Consider the following 16,363-nt stretch of genomic DNA (forward strand, 5'->3'; position numbering starts at 1 on the left):
GAGAGGGCCTGCATGCACGAAGTTGTCGATTGTCTCAACGATCGCGTCACACCATCACAGTCACTTGCCATTTGAATCAAATTTGTTGCGACACGGACCATCAATCCACATCGTCGTTCTCCTCGTCATCGTCGTCGTCGTCGTCGTCACTGACCTCCTCACCCTTCTCGCGCAGCTTGGCCTTGTCCTTCTTGCGCTTCTGCGTGAGCTCCTCGAGCAGCACCAGCAGGTCTTCGTTCTCCTTGCTGATCTCTTCTTTCTCCTTCTTGAGTTTCTCCAGCTCGTCCTTGCTGTCGGCGTTCTTACCGCCGCCGCCCTTCTTGGCTGAGGCGGATTCGAGCGTCTTGAGCTTGCTCTCCAGCTCGGCCTTCTCCTTTGCGCTCGAGCTTTGGAGAGCGGAGAGCTTGGTCTCGAGGTCCTTCTTGTCAGAGGTGAGCTTGTCGAGGTTGGCGACCTTCTTTTCGAGGTCCTTCTTATCCACAGTCAGCTTGTCGAGATCCTTCACTTTCTTCTCGAGCTCCTTCTTTTCGCTTGTGAGCTTGTCGAGGTCCTTGACTTTCTTTTCGAGATCCTTCTTCTCCGAGGTCACTTTGTCGAGATTAGCGACTTTCTTCTCGAGCTCCTTCTTCTCCGTCGTGATCTTCTCCAGGTCCTTCACCTTCTTCTCGAGCTCCTTCTTCTCTGCTGCAAGCTTGTCGAGGTCCTTGACCTTCTTCTCCAGCTCCTTCTTCTCGTTCGTCGCCTTCTCGAGATCCTTCGCCTTGGTCTCCAATTCCTTCTTCTCCGACTCCACCTTCTCCAGCTTGGCGAGCTTCTCCTCAAGCGTCTGCTTCTGCTGGATGGCTGTTTCGAGCAGCTTGCTCTTCTCCGAGTCGGCGGCGGTGCCTGCCTCTTTGGACGCCGAAACCTGCTTTTCGAGTGTGGAGAGCTTGCTTTCCAGCTCGCTCTTGCTTTCCTTCAAGCTGGCAAGCTCGGCGAGTTGGGCAGTGGCGGACTCGAGTTCAGCGGTGAGCGTGGGCAGGCGCGAGACCTGGCCCTCCAGCTCGGCCTTCTCGGCGGTGATTTCGTCGAGCTTCGACTGCAGTTCCGTTGTCTCCTCACCGCCACCGACGGAGACAGAAGGAGGCACAGCAGCCTTGTCCGGTGAAGAAACAGCTTCCAGAGAAGCAACCTTGTCCTCGAGCTGAGCGATCTTCTCCGCCCGCTGGCTGGCAAGCTCCCGCGCCTCGATCAGGTCTTTCATCGCCGCACTGGAGCCACTGCCACTCTCGCTAGCGTTCGACGACGCAACAAGGTCGTCGTGCTTCTTCTTGAGCTCGTCGTGCGCCTTTTGCAGCGCGCCAAACTCCTTTTGCGACGGCTTGCCGGCCGAGATGCGTGCCATTTCAGAGGTGAGTTGGAGCACTTTGCCGTTGCTATCATCTTCTCTGCTGCGGGTCTCTTCCAGGAGGCGCTGCAGGTCGTCGTACTTCGCTTGCAGATCGGCGAGGGCGGTGGTGTGGCCGGACTTGATCTGCTCGAGTTCGGTGCGGGCGGCTTCAAGCTGCGGAGCGTGGGTCTCGACTGCTTCGTGGGCTGCGCCGAGCTGGGCTTGAAGCTCGGCCACCTGCTTGGAGTGCGTCTCGGTGAGCTCTTCGACACGCTTTTCGAGCGTCTCGATCTCGCGCGCTTGCTTGGCGACTGTATCCCGCAAAGCCTCGGCCTGGCGCTGCGCATCCAGCAGCTCTGCCGGCAGCGCAGCTTGTGCCGCCGAGCTGGATGCAGGGTCGACGGTGATAGACTTGGCGATGAGGGTGGCGTTGGCGCGCCAGAACTCGACAAAGCTCCAATCGAGCCAAAGACCCGCGCGGCGACGTTTCGAGAGATGCCCAAGTCCGTTGACCTCGAGGTCCTTGTCTTTGGCCTCTTCGTCTGCCTTTTCCTTGTCCTCGGGCGTAGCGGCGTCGACGGCGGTGGCGGCCGAAGAAGCATCAGAAGAAGCCGCTTTGGCGGCGGCGGCAGCTGCAGCAGCTGCAGCCGCAGCCGCTTTGGCTTCAGCGATCTGCTTGGCTCGGAGCTCGTCCGCCTCAGTCTGCTCCTCGACAAAGATGAGCTTCTCCAGCACATCAGGCGTTACCTCGCGGAAGCGCACATCCTCCGAGACGCGATTGATGCGAACAGCGAACTGATCCGCGCCGATCCTCGAATGCAGAATGGGATGCATCGTAGCTCTTGTGACCGCGACCTTGCCCGGGTCGGTGTCGAACTCGTACGCGACACCCAGCAAGAAGGCAGCCAGGCCTTGGATCAAAGGATCGACGCCAGAAGACTGGGCGACGGGCTGGACGATGGCCTGCAGCGTCGCTGATTCAGACAGGAAGTCACGCACGCTGAGCGGCGACTCGTGCAGCCATACTGAAAGCAGAACGAGGTAGCCGACCATGATGCGGGTCCAGTCAGCCGCAGAGTACGAAGTGGAGGCAATGGTGGCACCCATAGCCGAGGCGCGTTCCTTGCGGACAGCATCGGCGAGTTCCCGCTCGGACATGGTCAAGTTGCCGACGATGGCCTGGATCAGCGACGAAGGCGCATCGTCGTCATCATCGTCATCGTCGTCGTCCTTCTCGACAGGCGTGTGCTTGATGATGGTGCCATCCGGGTTGATTGCAATCGCACGGGCAGCTGCTTTGGCGGTCTCGCTTCCGCGAACGATGTAGGAGAAAAGCATAGCAGCCACGAGATGCTTGTAAGCATCGGCGTGATCGGATGCGGCTTGCGTCGAAGGGCTCTGGATGATGGTGTCGACAAGCGTCTTGCCTGCGGGAGACTTCTGCGAGGCCTCGCTCTCTTCAGCCACAGGAGCCATGCCGTTGATGATGGCAAGGCGCGCATCCATATTATCGGCGACGTAATCACGGAAGCAAGCAATGGCAGCAGTTCTCAGGCCGAGGCCACCTTTCGCACCCGACGTTCCAATGGCGATTTCGACAAGGCTCACGACGGCGGGTCGAGGCTCCGCACGGGTGAACGAGGCCTCCGGTGCCGCTGTGGACGCTGGATCTTGAGCAAGACTTTGCTCGCCGTCATTGCCGTCGGCGGCATCCGGCTTCGGAGCGTCGACGATCTGGATGGGCTGCACCAGCAGAGATGACAGAAGGTCCTGGTTGGCCCTTGATGCTTGCATGAGTGAAGCTGACACGTGCAAAGCCTGCGCCTTGAGGGAAGCAGGAGCAGTGGAGCCAAGTCCGAGATCGAGGAGACACTTTGTCACGCCGCACTGCAGAAGCGCGTTCTGATTGGCACGTCGACCGTCGCCCTGACCACCGATGAGAAGGGCGGCGATGTCAAGTACGATCTTGGCGTTGACGACCTTTTGGTGGTCCCAGTCTTGGAAGCAGAACGCCTCGAGCTGGCGCGCGTATTCGTGCTCGGCATGTCTGGAGGGGAACTCGTTGTTGGCTGGAGTGGGCGGATAGAAGAGCAGCGGTGCAAGCATCGGAATCGAGTTGGTCTCGCGAAAGTAGTTTTGGTTGGAGACGTTGTACCGCAAGAGGGCCTCGAGGCCCTCCAGGGCATCCTGAACAATGACACCGCCTTCGATCCTACCTTCGGCGGCGCAGATATCAAGAAGCTTCTCGAATGCACCTTCGAACGCGACGAGCTTCTGAATGTCTGCATTGCCGTAGACGAGATGCGGTAGGAGCAGCAGCGCTTCGTTGCGGACGATTTCTGCCGAAGAGCCAGCTCCCTCTGCGAGACATTCGAGAATGGCTCCGCATCCTCCAGGCGCTACCAGAACGTGGTCCTGAACTTTGTGTGGTCGGTTCCGAAGCAAGGAGCCGAGCAATTGCAAGGAAGCGAAGCGTGTGTAGAAGGCGCGATCAGGTGCAAGGAGAGGCAAAAGGCAATGCAACGGCCCGGGCTCGCGCAAGAAGATGTCGGTGTGTTGGAGTCCAGAAGGTGGACCCTGATCGGGCTGCTTGCGCTTGTTCTGTGCTTGCTGCGGTTGACCTGATGCCGATGCTTGAGCGGCCTCTGGCGACTGCACCTCACAGAGCGTGATGCAGCATTCTATCAGCGCTCTCGCGATGTCCTCGTCCTTGGCGTCCCGTTGCAGAGAGGTGAGCAAGGCCGGGAGAGCGTGTTCACCCACGGCGCGGTTGTGATCCCTGCTGAGACCCTTGAGCGCTAGCACGGCCGCTCGACGATCCTCGATGGAGAGCTGAGCCTCGTCGGCCTTTGTGAGTCGCTCGGCGAGGGTCTGAATGGCGTTGATAGCCGATTGGTTCGCTCCTCCTGGCTTGGACAGCTGCGAGTACTGCTGACGTAGGATGTTGAAGCCGTGCAGCATGATGGCAGAGGCAGCGGTTGCGGTGAAGCAATAGGGTCGATGCTTCCGGCTATTGGCTCAGTTGGGGTGTGCGTCGCTGAAAGCGACGTGAGTAGGGTAAGATGATGATGGACGAGAGAAGGTACCAGCTGCAAGGCTTGGCCGAGGCTCGAGCTGGAAGATCGACAGCGAACGCGGGCTCTCGCAGCCTCTGAGCTTCAATTTCAGGGACGAGCCCGATTTAGCGATCCCGCCGATTCGGATCGGGATATGACGATGGGCGTTTGACTCATAGTCGTATTCATCACGGAAAGCACCGAACTTAGTTGTGCAGGCTCAACAGAAACACACCCAGGCTGTGAACAGACTGGAGCGAGTGAGATGCTATGAGATGGGTTCATTCACAGAGGTGACCATGAGGTGAGAAGAGATATGCAAGCGAGAAGGACACAATGACGGACAGCAAGAAACAAGGATCGGAACGGAGACATGCAGCTTTAAGCCTCCATGTCGGCGTTGGTCCCTGTGCTGTGGGCAGGCGAGCCGGGCACAATGGCCTGTCTCAAGCCGGACTTGTTGGCAAAGAGCGCTGTAGGCTTTGCCTTCATGTGGTGCTTCCTCTTGGCGAGGTTGAGCTTGGACGTCACTGGGCTCATCTGTGCATCGGTGGGAGAGTAGAAGCTGTTGGCAGCTGCCGCCCTGGCAGCCAGGGGTGCAGTGGCCTTTCGGTGACCCTCCTCCTCGGTGAAAGCGGAGATCTTGCCGTCAAGAGCCTTGCGCTTGATGACGACGAGCGAGTGGATGTTCTTGACCGTCTGACCGTCTTCGGAAGCGAGGCTGAGCACGTGGTCGAGCACAATGGTGCGTTGAGGCAGCGACTCGGGGGTGACGAGCAGGCGCTGACGAAGAGTGCGCTGAGGGAAGGGCGCGAGGAGCTCGGCAAACTTGGACTTGATGCCGTTGGGACCAACGACTACGTCACCAGTTGGCAGAGTGAGGATGGCCTCATTGGCGAACAGGGAGAAGCATTCATCGCTTGGTGTGACGGACGTGTAGAGCTGTGGAAACAATGTAGGAAGGTTACAGCACAATGGTCAGTAAGGACTTTGCCGGTGACGATGATGACCCAACCCGGCGCAACTTACTTGGTGAAGGGAAGCGAGGAGGTTAGCTTCGTCGTCTTTGGGCTGTCGCTCTGGAAGCAGCTTCGAGTGCTCGGGTGCGAGACCGGCGGCGTTGAGTCGAGTGCTGGATGCGTGAAACATACTTGACGATGATTTGCGATGACGAGGAGCTGATGTGGCTAGGTTCGGATCTTCGATAGACTAGGTGGGTGCTGAGGCTGATTGTGATTGCTTCTCGAAGAGCTGTTGACGAAAGATGTGGAAGGTGGTGATGATGGCGAAGGGTTTCTTGACGACGTTGAGTTGGTGATGAAGGTAGTCAGGTCGAGACTTGACTTGACTTCTTTAAGCGGAGGACGACGCTGAGCAGACCATCAGAGTAGAATCTATCCACCCGCCCACCTCCTTTCTTGACTCGAGGGGAAGAAAGTGTCATTTGGACCCTGAAGGCTCAATCTTGCTCAAACGCTCGAACGGGCAACGCAGATTTCAATAGACTCTCTCACAGCAGCACAATGGAGCGGAAGAGCGTGATGTCATGCAGGAGGGCTGCAAGAAGGACGACTGTTGAACATGACCAAGTCCGACTGTCGTGTGCTGCTGCCTTGAATTTCTTCCCGCGAAATGTTGAAGCGGTTGATCAACATCTACTCGCCCACTTTGCAACGCCTGTCCAAGACGCCGCCTGCTCGGTCTCTATTTCCTTCTCGCACGATTCTGTTTGATCGCCACGTGGTCTCTTCCTTCCGTTGCTCCTGAGCAGTATTGCCTTTCGGGTCCCGAGCATTGTCATCTCGAAGCATGACAGTTGCCCGGTCCTGTGATGTCTCGATGTGGACCAAAAGGCGTTCATGGCCGATAAACACTCCGCCATGTGCAGTTGGATTACTGGCGCTCCGCCGTGTCACCGTCACGTGAAAATCCAGAGTGTTAAAGCAGCATTTCGAGTGAGCACCAGTGGGCGCGCAGCTGTCACTTTCTGCAGAGGCCTGGTGGGGAAGGAAGCGCACGCACACATCTTGACTGAGCCTCGAGCCTCTCCCACATCTCATTTCGTGACGCTTTCTTGATTGTTCCTTTCCGCTACCGCCTCGCTGAGCGTCTGAGACTGAGCTGAGTCGTCTCTGATCATGGCGCGACAATCCGATGTCAAAGAGAGGGTGGAGCCCCTTCTTGCCAAGGGCACGACCATCACCAAAGTAGATCACCTCGCAAAACTGTGGAAAGGGTGAGTACACGTACCAGCCACCTGTCAAAGCGACTGAAGCTTCATGCTTACGCACCTGATTGGCTTTGCAATGGTGACGCCATGACAGATACGGCTCTATCTCTCGCATCCACCTGGACACGTCCAAGTGCAAGGAAGCAGATCTCAACCAAACCTACATCGTCAAAATGGTAAAGACACAAAAAGAACAGGATCTGGCATATGACGAGGATCACGCCCGAAAAGTGCTCTCTTATTCCGTGGAAGCCAACTTCTACCGCGGCTTTCAGGTCAACAATAGGGTTGATCAACTCTTTATACCCGACTACTTTGCCGTGGACGTACTCGAAACCAAGGACTTTCTACATATTGTACTGGTGCTCGAAGATCTTGATGTGCTCTTTCCGGTCATGACCGAGAAGAGGGAAACGCTCAATGATGCGCAGGTCACCAAAGCTCTCGACTGGTTGGCCAACTTTCATGCGAGTTCGTGGAGCTCTCTCGGCGCTCTGGGTATCGACGCTCTCGGTAAGCTGGAATCGTTCTGTCCGACCCCTCGCAACGCCATAGACATCGCTTGGCGAGGAGACGGCCTGTGGAAGCAGGGAGGCTACCACTACCTCTCAACGCGGATGAAGGAGCTCGAGTCCATCAAGCTTAACAGTCGTTGGGGCAAGCTCGGTCTGCACGCCGATTCAGAACTTCCTTTTGCAGTGGACTGGTGTCTCAACAATCCAACAGATCGCAATCGGATCAGTCTGGTCCATGGCGACGTCAAGGCAGCCAATATGGCCTTTGACGGCGAAGACGCGGATAGTATGGTCATGTACGACTTCCAGTACGTGGGCCTCGGTCTCGGAGTTCAAGACCTCGCCAAATTCCTCACCACCTCTATCCCAGAAAGTTACCTCGACAGCCCGGACGGAGAGCAAAAGCTTCTGAAACAGTATCACACTTTCTTGCTGGCCAAGGAAAGCGAAGTGGCGGTCAAGTACGAGTACGACGCCTTGATGAAGGACTGGGAGCTCGCACTCGTCAACTGGGTCAGGTTTTTGGCGGGCTGGAGCGGCGGCTTCTGGGGCAACGTGGATTGGCTGCAGAACAGGGTCGAAGGCTTGTTGAAGGACAAGGAGTGGGTTGATGGAGTCGTGAAGCGATGGAAGGAGGGTACAGAGGAGCCAGGAACTTCTAAGAGGCGCAGAACGAGCAAGTGACGCTGAAGACGGACCCTCGAATATCATTCATTCTCATAAGACGGCGCTCAGCACGCCCACTCCGGTGCTTTTCGATGCATCAGAAGAGATTTGGATTGCTGCTCTTGAGAACCGAGTGTGGCCTGAGACTCAGTCCTTTCGCTTCTTCTTCGGCCTCTCATCCCCATCATCTTCGTAGCCTCCATCCGCGTCTTCATCCGAGCTCGCTTCTGACGGCGAGCCGCCGTCCGAGTCCGAGTCTGCGTTAAAGTCGGCATCCTCTTCACTGTCCTCGTCTTCATCAGCACCGCCTGCAGGGCCCATCTCTTCGTCGTCGTCGCTGAGCAGACCAGCGGCAGCTGCTGCTGCCAATCCACCCGTCTCCTCGGCCATCTCATTCTTGACCCTCACCTTGCGCTCGGCAAGCCACGCCTTGAGGCGGTCGAGCTCCTCGCGCGAGATCGACTGGAACGTGTGATCGGTGCCGCTCTTAGTTGCGACGCGCAGATCGAATGTCTTGGAGGAGGCCACCGCGCCACCGACACGAGAGAGGATGGCTTGGTGGACCTCGGAGTAGGGCACGTAGACAGGCTGCTTTGAGACCCAGAGCAGCGACTTTTCGAGTGGGTACAGGTTGCCATCGGCTGCCTTGACGTTGCACTTGATGCTGCTCTGCCCGGAGGAAGACTCAAAGTCGGTGGGAGTGGCCACCTTCTGCCCCGAAAGCACCTTGAAGATGTTGGTGACGATGCGGAAGGTGGGCTCCTCGTAGCGCTTCTTGAGCTTGCCATCGTACTTTTCTTGGATAGTCTGCTCGTCGAGGTTGAGCTCTGCGTCCATCTCCTCTTCGCGCGGAAATTGGAGCACAAGGTAAGGGTATCGAGTCTGACCCTGACGGATAGGTGGGTCGAGACCAATGACGAGCATGACGTGGATCTCGTCGGCCTTTGGCAGAAGGAAGAGCTTGTTCATGGAGCTGTAGAGGATCTTGTAGTCGTACGTCTTGCCGCGCAGACGGATGAAGGTGTTGAAAACGTCGATGTCGTAACGACCACGTGGTGTGAGAACCAGCACTTCTTTGAAGACGACGATCGAGTCGCCAGCGACTTGGCCGATGTCGGCCTTTGACTTGAGTGCTTCGTGGAACGCTTCTGCTGCTGTTTCGTCGTTGTTGTCCTCGCCGTCTGCTGCGCTACCAGCGTCACTGGCGTCGTCCTTGGTGGCTTGACCAGGAACGTAGAGACGCATTTCGACGAGCTGATCTCCCTTGCCGCGCCTCGACTTGCTGCCATTTGCATCTGATGAGCCGGTGTTGGCACCTGGCTGTTGTTGTTCGGGATTCAAGAACTCCATCGACACTTCTGTCTTGGCGATGTTGCTGTTTGCGAGATGTGCGAGTGGCAATTCGAATGCGAGCTTGTCTCGAACCAAGAACTGAACGTCGTGGTTGCTGATCTTAGCCTGGCCCCAGTTCCATCCCCGTGTGGAGACCTCCTTTGTCTCGAGCGGCTTGTTGAAGTACTCTCGAATGTGAGACGAGAGACCCTCGTAGTCGTCGCGGACAAAGCCGTCAAAGTTGGTGCGCCTTGGGTTGGTCTGAGCGGACGAAGGTGTGTCTCGATCCTTGTTCAGAGAGATCGCGAGCTGATAATTCCGTGCGACTCGAATCCACTGGAACGAAGCCATCTGATCGGCAGGGATAGTGATGGTGCTGCCCTCACCGACGGAGGGCTTCCAGCCAAGGCCGCCCTGGGACATTCTGAGCTTGCCCGGGGTAGTATCCAGACCATGGAAGATGTTTTCCCACTGTGTAGTTCCCGACATCTTGAACGAATGCGCGATGACCGGTGAGAGGTGAAGTCGGCGGTGATGGACAGAGAGGCGAAGGGACAAAGCTGAGTCGGACTTGGCCAAAGCTTTGCTGCGCCGACATTGTGATTCTTCTTCTCGAGTGCACAGCGTCGAGTGCTCTCAACGCGACACGAATCTTCGAAAAGCAACACTCACTCACTCAGCCGCGCTGCCACGCTCATTTTTGGGAGTCAAAGTGTTACGCCGAGCCAGGGATGAGACCAATAAATGCCACACGGTCGCACGGATCAGGGATCAGCGGAGTCAAGAATTGAGCAGCGCCGATTCAGAAGGACGAGGTATGTGTGCGTGTGCCTACCTTCCCCTGCTTCTGGCATTAGCACAGCCGAGATCAGCTGCTTGGTCCCTTTCTTCTTGCTGATCTCCCACTTTCATCCCCCTCCATCCATCCATCCAGCCATCGACTCCCTAGAGCTCTTCAGCCTCAATCGCCAAAATGAGTCGCTTCGTTCGACCCTCCAAGTACCGTCACGTCTATCCCAACGTCGCCAAGAAGGAAGCCTGCTACGAGAACGTCAAGGTCTCCAACAATGCCTGGGACACCAACTTGCTCGCTGCCAACGGCAAGTACATCTCCATCAACTGGAATGCGTCCGGCGGCGGCGCTTTTGCAGTCCTCCCCGTCAATAAGCCAGGCAAGCTCGCCGACATCTATCCGCTGTGCCGAGGTCACACTGCTACCGTGCTAGACACCGCCTTCAGCCCCTTCGAGGACAACTTTGTCGCATCCGGATCCGACGATGGAACCATCGGTCTGTGGAAGATCGATGATGCCAAGTTCGACCAGCTCGATTGGTCCGACAAGGAGCGAGAGCGTAATGGCGGTGTCAAGGACTTCGAGCCCATCGCTCGCGTCTCTGGTGGAGGCAGGAAGATCGGCCAGGTGGTGTGGCATCCTACCGCATCCAACGTCCTTGCTGCTGCTACCGGCGACCACGTCATCAAGCTTTTCGACGTCTCGAATGCCTCCACTGCCTCCTCCTCGCCCAGCATCAGCCTCCGCGGATTCACCGACACCATCCAGTCGCTCGACTGGGACTGGACGGGTACCACGCTCATCGCCACCTCGCGAGACCGCAAGATCCGCACCTTCGACCCACGTCAGGGAGAGAACCCAGTCCAGGTCGCCGACTCGCACGGCGGTATCAAGGGCGCCCGTGTGATCTGGTGTGGCGACAAGGATCGTGCCATCACCACCGGCTTCTCGAAGATGTCCGACCGTCAAATGTTCCTCTGGGACACCACCAACCTCGCCAGCGGCCCGCTCAAGCAGGTTACACTCGACACGTCGAGCGGCATCATCATGCCCTTCTGGAGCGACAACAACATTGTCTTCCTCGCTGGTAAGGGCGACGGCAACATCCGCTACTACGAGCTCGAAAATGACGAGCTGCACTACCTCACCGAGTCCAAATCGAGCGAGCCGCAGCGCGGCCTGACTTTCGTCGGAAGGAGATTCCTCAACACGGACGAGAACGAGATCGCCAAGGCGTATAAGATCACGGGAACCACCATCCAGCCCGTGTCATTCTGCGTGCCGAGGAAGGCGGAAGGATTCCAGTCCGACATCTTCCCGCCTGCGCCGAGCGCCGAGCCGGCGCTGACGCCCAAGGACTTCTTCGACGGTAAGAGGGCCGCGAGGAACATGGTCAGCTTGGAGACTGGAAAGGGCGTTAGCAGCAGCGGCAGTGTCCCGACCGCATCTTCGACGACGACGGCAGCACCAGCGAGATCAGCAAGCCCTACCAAGTCGGCTTCGGCACCGACACCCGCTCCTGCCGCCGCTCCCGCACGCTCCGCTTCGCCAACTAAGCCATCCCCCGCCCCTGCTGCCGCCGCTTCGCCCGCACCAGCCGCCGCCGCGTCCCTGCCACCACCCACTCGCGCCGCCGAGCCCAAAGCCAACCCCACCCCCACTTCCACCAGCACCTCTACCTCTAACGGCACCTCCTCCAAAGAAGTAGACGAGCTCAAGGCACAGATCGAGAAACTCCGCACCGCCGTCGAGGAGAGGGATACCAAGATCCGACACCTAGAGCAGGAGAACGAGACGCTCAAGACCAACCAGAAGAAGGCGCGGGAGGCGCTGCTCAACTCGCTCTGAGCGGTTGGCGCGTGGCAGAATGACGAAATGGTAGACTTTCAAGCTTGCCACTGTTTCGCTGTGCGTGCGTCTGCAGGAGGGATGTGTGCGTGCCTGCGTGATCGAATTGTGAGAGTCTGCGTGATTGAATTGGGTGGCTTCATTGGTTGCAGTGTATGCCATGTGAGTGTGTCTGCGGGGAAGCTTTTGTGTGATTCTGGATCACGCTGCAATCCAGCGCCTCACTTCGAAGGCGCCTGGAACACCTTCTCCCTGTACCACTTGAGCTCGTCAATACTAGCCCTGATATCGTTCAAAGCTCTATGATCCCCCTTCTTCTCCTCCCCTTCCTTCCTGGGCCTCCACGTCATCCCCTCCTCACTGCCGTACCAGCGTCTGACAAGCTCCTTGATCGAGCTCACATCCACGATCCTGTAATGCAGATGTTGAATGAGTTCAGGCATCTCTTTGACGAGAAAGACCTTGTCAGCGTGGACCGTGTTGCCGGCTAGGCAGGCGGCGTTGGGTACCGGGATGCGGTCGCGCATGTAGGCCAGGAGCGCTGCGCGCACCGACGCGTGCGGGTAGGAGGTGGTCGAGGAGAGGCAGGCCGAGGTTAGGCCGGAGAGGCCGTGTTGGTTGACACACCTGTGAAAGAAAGGAGAGGAGTCAGTGAGATTGTCACGGGAGGCAAGGGAGGGGAAAGGGGAACACGTACCAGGCATTCATAGAGTCGAGCACCTCCTTCGACGTGCTGATCACGTAGCTCACGCCTTCGTCGACAGGGTTGAGATCGCCGTCCGTGATGATACACGCCACTTCCAGTAGCCTATCGCCTCGATCGATGTCCAGTCCCGTCATCCTGTTCAACCAAAGCAAACGCAAGTGTCAGTCTCCTTGCCACTACCGAGACGAGTCAGGCGAGGGAGGGCGTATACATACTCGCAATCGATCCAAACGAGTGGGCCCTTGCTCGCATCCAGCTTGACCGTCGCCGGAGGCGGCGGGATGGGCGACATCGCCTGCTCGGTAGTGTTCGACATCTTCTTGGTGATAGTCGCTGTGGCAGAGGCTGCTTTGACTGCTTGCCGTTTCGACAGGCGAGGATGGTTGTGCAGGAGGAACGCCACTAGTTTGCGGAACACGGATGCCTGCGGGGACGTGTGGTGCAGCGCTCGACGGTGATGCAAGAGTGCGGTCCGCGCGGAAGTCGGGAGAGCTTGACGAGTGTATGCGGATGCCAAGCTGAGTGTGCGATGAAGGAAGCCACCCCTAACGGCAGCGCTCGGAGCTGTGGACAGAATCTTGTCGTGACAGGCCCACCGGGAGCAATTGCGCCGCGCAAGAGTCGATCTTCGCTGTGGGTCGGAGCTATTGTGAAGAGGATGGAGAAGCTCGCAGAAGTGAACAGGCGCACTGCGCAGATGTGGTTGAGGAGAAGAAGAACAATTTCGCGCACACTCTGACATGAAATGCAGGGTCCACCGAAAGAGTGGGCACGCGCTTCTGAGACAAAAGGACTTTGTCGATGCCACACTCAGGACAGCGCAAGCGTCGCTCCGAGTCTGTACGCACACCGACCTTTTCAAGCGTAGCGCTACCTCTCAGATTGCGGCCCCCTGAAATCGAATACGTGGCCCCGTTCAGATGATTTGGCGGAGCCTCACAGCTCACACGAAAGTATGCTGGTGCTATGTAACGTGAATTGCTGGCGAATCTGGCGGTCACGTTGGAAGAGACGCCCTGACAGGACAGACCCGGCCTACTTGCCGCCCTCGAGCAACCCCTTCATCAGCTCGATGCACCTCTTGTTCTCCTCTTCCGTACCGACCGTGATTCTCAAGCATCCGGCACAACCCAGGTCCTTCGCCCTGTTCCTGACTACCAGGCCCATCTCCTCTGCCATGCGCTTGTAGACCATCTGCGCCACGTCGTTGTCTGGCTTGGATCGTGTCTCGAGATCGAGCATCTGGACGAGGACAAAGTTGGCTTCGTTGGCGCCCAAGATCGCGCCCGCACCGGGCAGCGTTTGGAGTGCCGAGATGAGCTGGTCGCGGTTGCGAATGAGCGTCTGTACGTTCTCGCGCATTTGCGCGATGCCCTTTGTTGAGAGTGCGAGCGAGGCAAGGTGGGCTGTGGGCGAAGAAATGTTGTAGGGCGCTTTGGTGTTGTTCATGATCTGGACCAATGGTGGCTGGGCGAAGGCGATACCCAGGCGGATCGCAGCGAGACCGAACGCTTTGGAGAGCGTCTGTGTGACCATGAGGTTCTGGTACTCGTGGACGAGGCTAACGGCGCTGACGATCTCCTCAGCAGGTCGCTTGCCCATCCTCTTCTCCTCCTCGGCAAAGTCGATGTATGCCTCGTCGACCACGACGAGACCTTTGAACGCTGGGTTGTCGAGGACTTGGCGCACGTCGATGGGTGGGATGAGAGTGCCTGTGGGGTTGCCTGGCGAGCAGATGAATGCGATCTTGATGTCTGGGTCTTCGGCGAGCTTCTTGTTGACTGCCTCTACGTCAAGTGCGAACTTGCCGCCCTCGGTGATGAGGGGTACCTTGACGACTTCGAGGTCGTTGACGGCAGCGCAGACGCTGTACATGCCGTAAGTGGGTGGGCAGATGAGAATCTTGTCCTTGCCAGGACGGCAGCAAACTCGCTGCACCAGATCGAGCACCTCATCACTGCCAACGCCGAGAAACACGAATGCATCGTTGGGAACACCACGCAGCTCGGCGACAGCATCCTTGATGCCGAACAGTCCAGGATCAGGATAGCGGTTGAGCGAGAGCGGGTCGTCTGCTTCCGTTGACTGGACTGGTGTCGCGCCATTCGAGGAGCCAGGGTTGTGAGGGATGACGGAATTGGGTGGCAACGAGTGGCCGAGGCTGTTCTCATTGGCATCGAGGAGAATACCGGACTGGTAGTCATCTCGTGCACATCGGTAGGGCTCGAGCGATAGGATGTTGGGTCGGATGAGGTTCTCGAGCTTGAAGTGGGCAGGCTTGTGAGCTGCCGCGGCCGAGTTGGCGGCACCGTCGAGACCTTTGATCGTCATGCTGCTGATGCGTATCTGGTATGGAACGTAGGAAGGATGCGATGATGAGAGAGCTATATGAAAGAGATGCGGATGACTCAGAAGGTGAGAGGTTGGGTTCTGTGCTGTCCAAAGATAGCCGGTGGCTATCTGAAATTTAGGTTGCCGAGTCACTGTGGCTGCTTCTTCCAACCGGCCGAGTCAAATTTAGTCCCGAGACGATCCTCCACACATGGCCCACCATTCGTGATTCTTGGCTTTCACACAGTCGGAACGCATCTTGTTCTCTCAGGATCTTCACCATCGACGGTCACATCAGCTTGATCAGCATCGACGGCAACTCCGCCATGAAGCTTCCGATGATGCTTCGAACGACGACTCAGCGAGGAACGTTCGCCTCGGCAGCAGTCCGACTCATTCCCACGCGTTCGGCCACCGCCGTCGCTGTTCGTGCCGTCTCATCAACCGCACAAGCGAGCAATCGCCCATCGACAGTGCAGGCCCGCGTTCAGCTTATCTCGAATCGCTCATTCAGCACATCACAGAAGTGGGCGCATCCTACAGCCAAGTACACGGCGTCGCCTTTGACCGACGGCGAATATCACAAGCTCTCTAATCACGTGCTCGACTCTCTCACCGAGACCTTTGAAATGCTGCTGGAGGAGGCAGACATCGAAGCACTGGAAGAGGATGCAAGGTCAAAGAATCAAGGCGCGACAAGAGGGTCACCTGCCTCTGAGTGGGATATCGAGTGCGCAGTGAGTATCCTGGATCGAACGCATCGGCGCCTCTGACTTGATTAGCCTCAGCTGACACTGACGCCCGACTTCTTCCCACGCCCTTTCGGTTCTGCGACCCTTCTCCCACGCTTATTCAGTCTGGCGTGATGAACCTCAGGTGCGGAGTCCACGGCATTTGGGTCATCAACAAGCAGCCCCCCAACAAGCAGATCTGGCTCTCGAGTCCGAAGAGGTACGCAATCAGCCAGCACGGACTGACGCCGACAGGCTGGCGTCTGAATAAGATGCATCGGTGCCATTCCGAGAGAGTGACTGACAGCGATATGAATTTCATCGTTTCTCGACATACAGCGGGCCAAAACGATTCGACTACGACGCAGACAGCAAGACATGGTTCTGCCTCAAGGAAGGCGAAACTTCGACGCTTCATGAGATCCTGCAGGAGGAGCTATCGCAGGTGTTTGACACTGATGTGGAAGTCTTGCTTGAGGATGAATGAATCCGAGATGCTATCGAACTCACCTATCTCGTCAAAGTGTGGGGCTAGTTACATTCGTCCGCTCGTGCTGCGCCGTGTGATGTCAAGTGACGAGGTCTGAGGATGCACGTGAGGCGCGACTAAGCCAAAAAGTGTTGGACTCTTGGTGCCTGCAGCTGTGACGTTTGCCGCCAATTTTCGCACCTCCGCCCTGTCACTTCTCCATTCACAAGCTGTGAGAGGCCCTCGGGTGGAACCTTCCCCTCTGACCTGAGAACTCAGCCAAAATGACATGCGCTCAGGCCTCAGCTTGAGGCTCC

At 57.5% G+C, this 16,363-nt stretch overlaps 8 protein-coding genes across 8 annotated transcripts; 3 read left to right on the forward strand and 5 right to left on the reverse strand.

Annotated features, from left to right (window-relative positions):
* Positions 1–100: 100 nt before the first annotated feature.
* PSEUBRA_000968 (uncharacterized protein) lies at positions 101–4,330 on the reverse strand (the record flags this gene model as incomplete). Its single annotated transcript, XM_016434264.1, has 1 exon — positions 101–4,330. One exon carries the CDS (start codon positions 4,328–4,330, stop codon positions 101–103), a length of 4,230 nt encoding a protein of 1,409 aa, XP_016294362.1.
* A 476-nt stretch (positions 4,331–4,806) lies between these two features.
* Positions 4,807–5,574, reverse strand: PSEUBRA_000969 (Spo12; the record flags this gene model as incomplete). The annotated part of the gene is made up of 2 exons (XM_016434275.1): positions 4,807–5,367; positions 5,455–5,574. The coding sequence occupies 2 exons, from the start codon at positions 5,572–5,574 to the stop codon at positions 4,807–4,809; spliced, it is 681 nt and encodes a 226-aa protein (XP_016294363.1).
* A 989-nt stretch (positions 5,575–6,563) lies between these two features.
* Positions 6,564–7,854, forward strand: PSEUBRA_000970 (Protein of unknown function DUF227; the record flags this gene model as incomplete). The annotated part of the gene is made up of 2 exons (XM_016434261.1): positions 6,564–6,661; positions 6,750–7,854. The coding sequence occupies 2 exons, from the start codon at positions 6,564–6,566 to the stop codon at positions 7,852–7,854; spliced, it is 1,203 nt and encodes a 400-aa protein (XP_016294364.1).
* A 129-nt stretch (positions 7,855–7,983) lies between these two features.
* On the reverse strand, positions 7,984–9,657 carry PSEUBRA_000971 (SSRP1 domain protein; the record flags this gene model as incomplete). Its single annotated transcript, XM_016434274.1, has 1 exon — positions 7,984–9,657. The coding sequence occupies one exon, from the start codon at positions 9,655–9,657 to the stop codon at positions 7,984–7,986; it is 1,674 nt and encodes a 557-aa protein (XP_016294365.1).
* A 484-nt stretch (positions 9,658–10,141) lies between these two features.
* On the forward strand, positions 10,142–11,809 carry PSEUBRA_000972 (protein of unknown function DUF1900; the record flags this gene model as incomplete). The annotated part of the gene is made up of 1 exon (XM_016434259.1): positions 10,142–11,809. The coding sequence occupies one exon, from the start codon at positions 10,142–10,144 to the stop codon at positions 11,807–11,809; it is 1,668 nt and encodes a 555-aa protein (XP_016294366.1).
* Positions 11,810–12,030: 221 nt separating this feature from the next.
* On the reverse strand, positions 12,031–12,831 carry PSEUBRA_000973 (Exonuclease, RNase T/DNA polymerase III; the record flags this gene model as incomplete). Its single annotated transcript, XM_016434278.1, has 3 exons — positions 12,031–12,436; positions 12,507–12,650; positions 12,731–12,831. 3 exons carry the CDS (start codon positions 12,829–12,831, stop codon positions 12,031–12,033), a joined length of 651 nt encoding a protein of 216 aa, XP_016294367.1.
* Positions 12,832–13,550: 719 nt separating this feature from the next.
* On the reverse strand, positions 13,551–14,846 carry PSEUBRA_000974 (Aminotransferase, class I/classII; the record flags this gene model as incomplete). Its single annotated transcript, XM_016434272.1, has 1 exon — positions 13,551–14,846. The coding sequence occupies one exon, from the start codon at positions 14,844–14,846 to the stop codon at positions 13,551–13,553; it is 1,296 nt and encodes a 431-aa protein (XP_016294368.1).
* A 326-nt stretch (positions 14,847–15,172) lies between these two features.
* On the forward strand, positions 15,173–16,064 carry PSEUBRA_000975 (Frataxin/CyaY; the record flags this gene model as incomplete). The annotated part of the gene is made up of 3 exons (XM_016434263.1): positions 15,173–15,583; positions 15,703–15,797; positions 15,917–16,064. 3 exons carry the CDS (start codon positions 15,173–15,175, stop codon positions 16,062–16,064), a joined length of 654 nt encoding a protein of 217 aa, XP_016294369.1.
* Between the last annotated feature and the right edge of the window lie 299 nt (positions 16,065–16,363).

This window comes from Kalmanozyma brasiliensis, assembly GCF_000497045.1.
Source record: "Kalmanozyma brasiliensis GHG001 unplaced genomic scaffold PSEUBRA_SCAF11, whole genome shotgun sequence".
In the NCBI taxonomy this organism is placed as follows: Eukaryota; Fungi; Basidiomycota; class Ustilaginomycetes; order Ustilaginales; genus Kalmanozyma; species Kalmanozyma brasiliensis.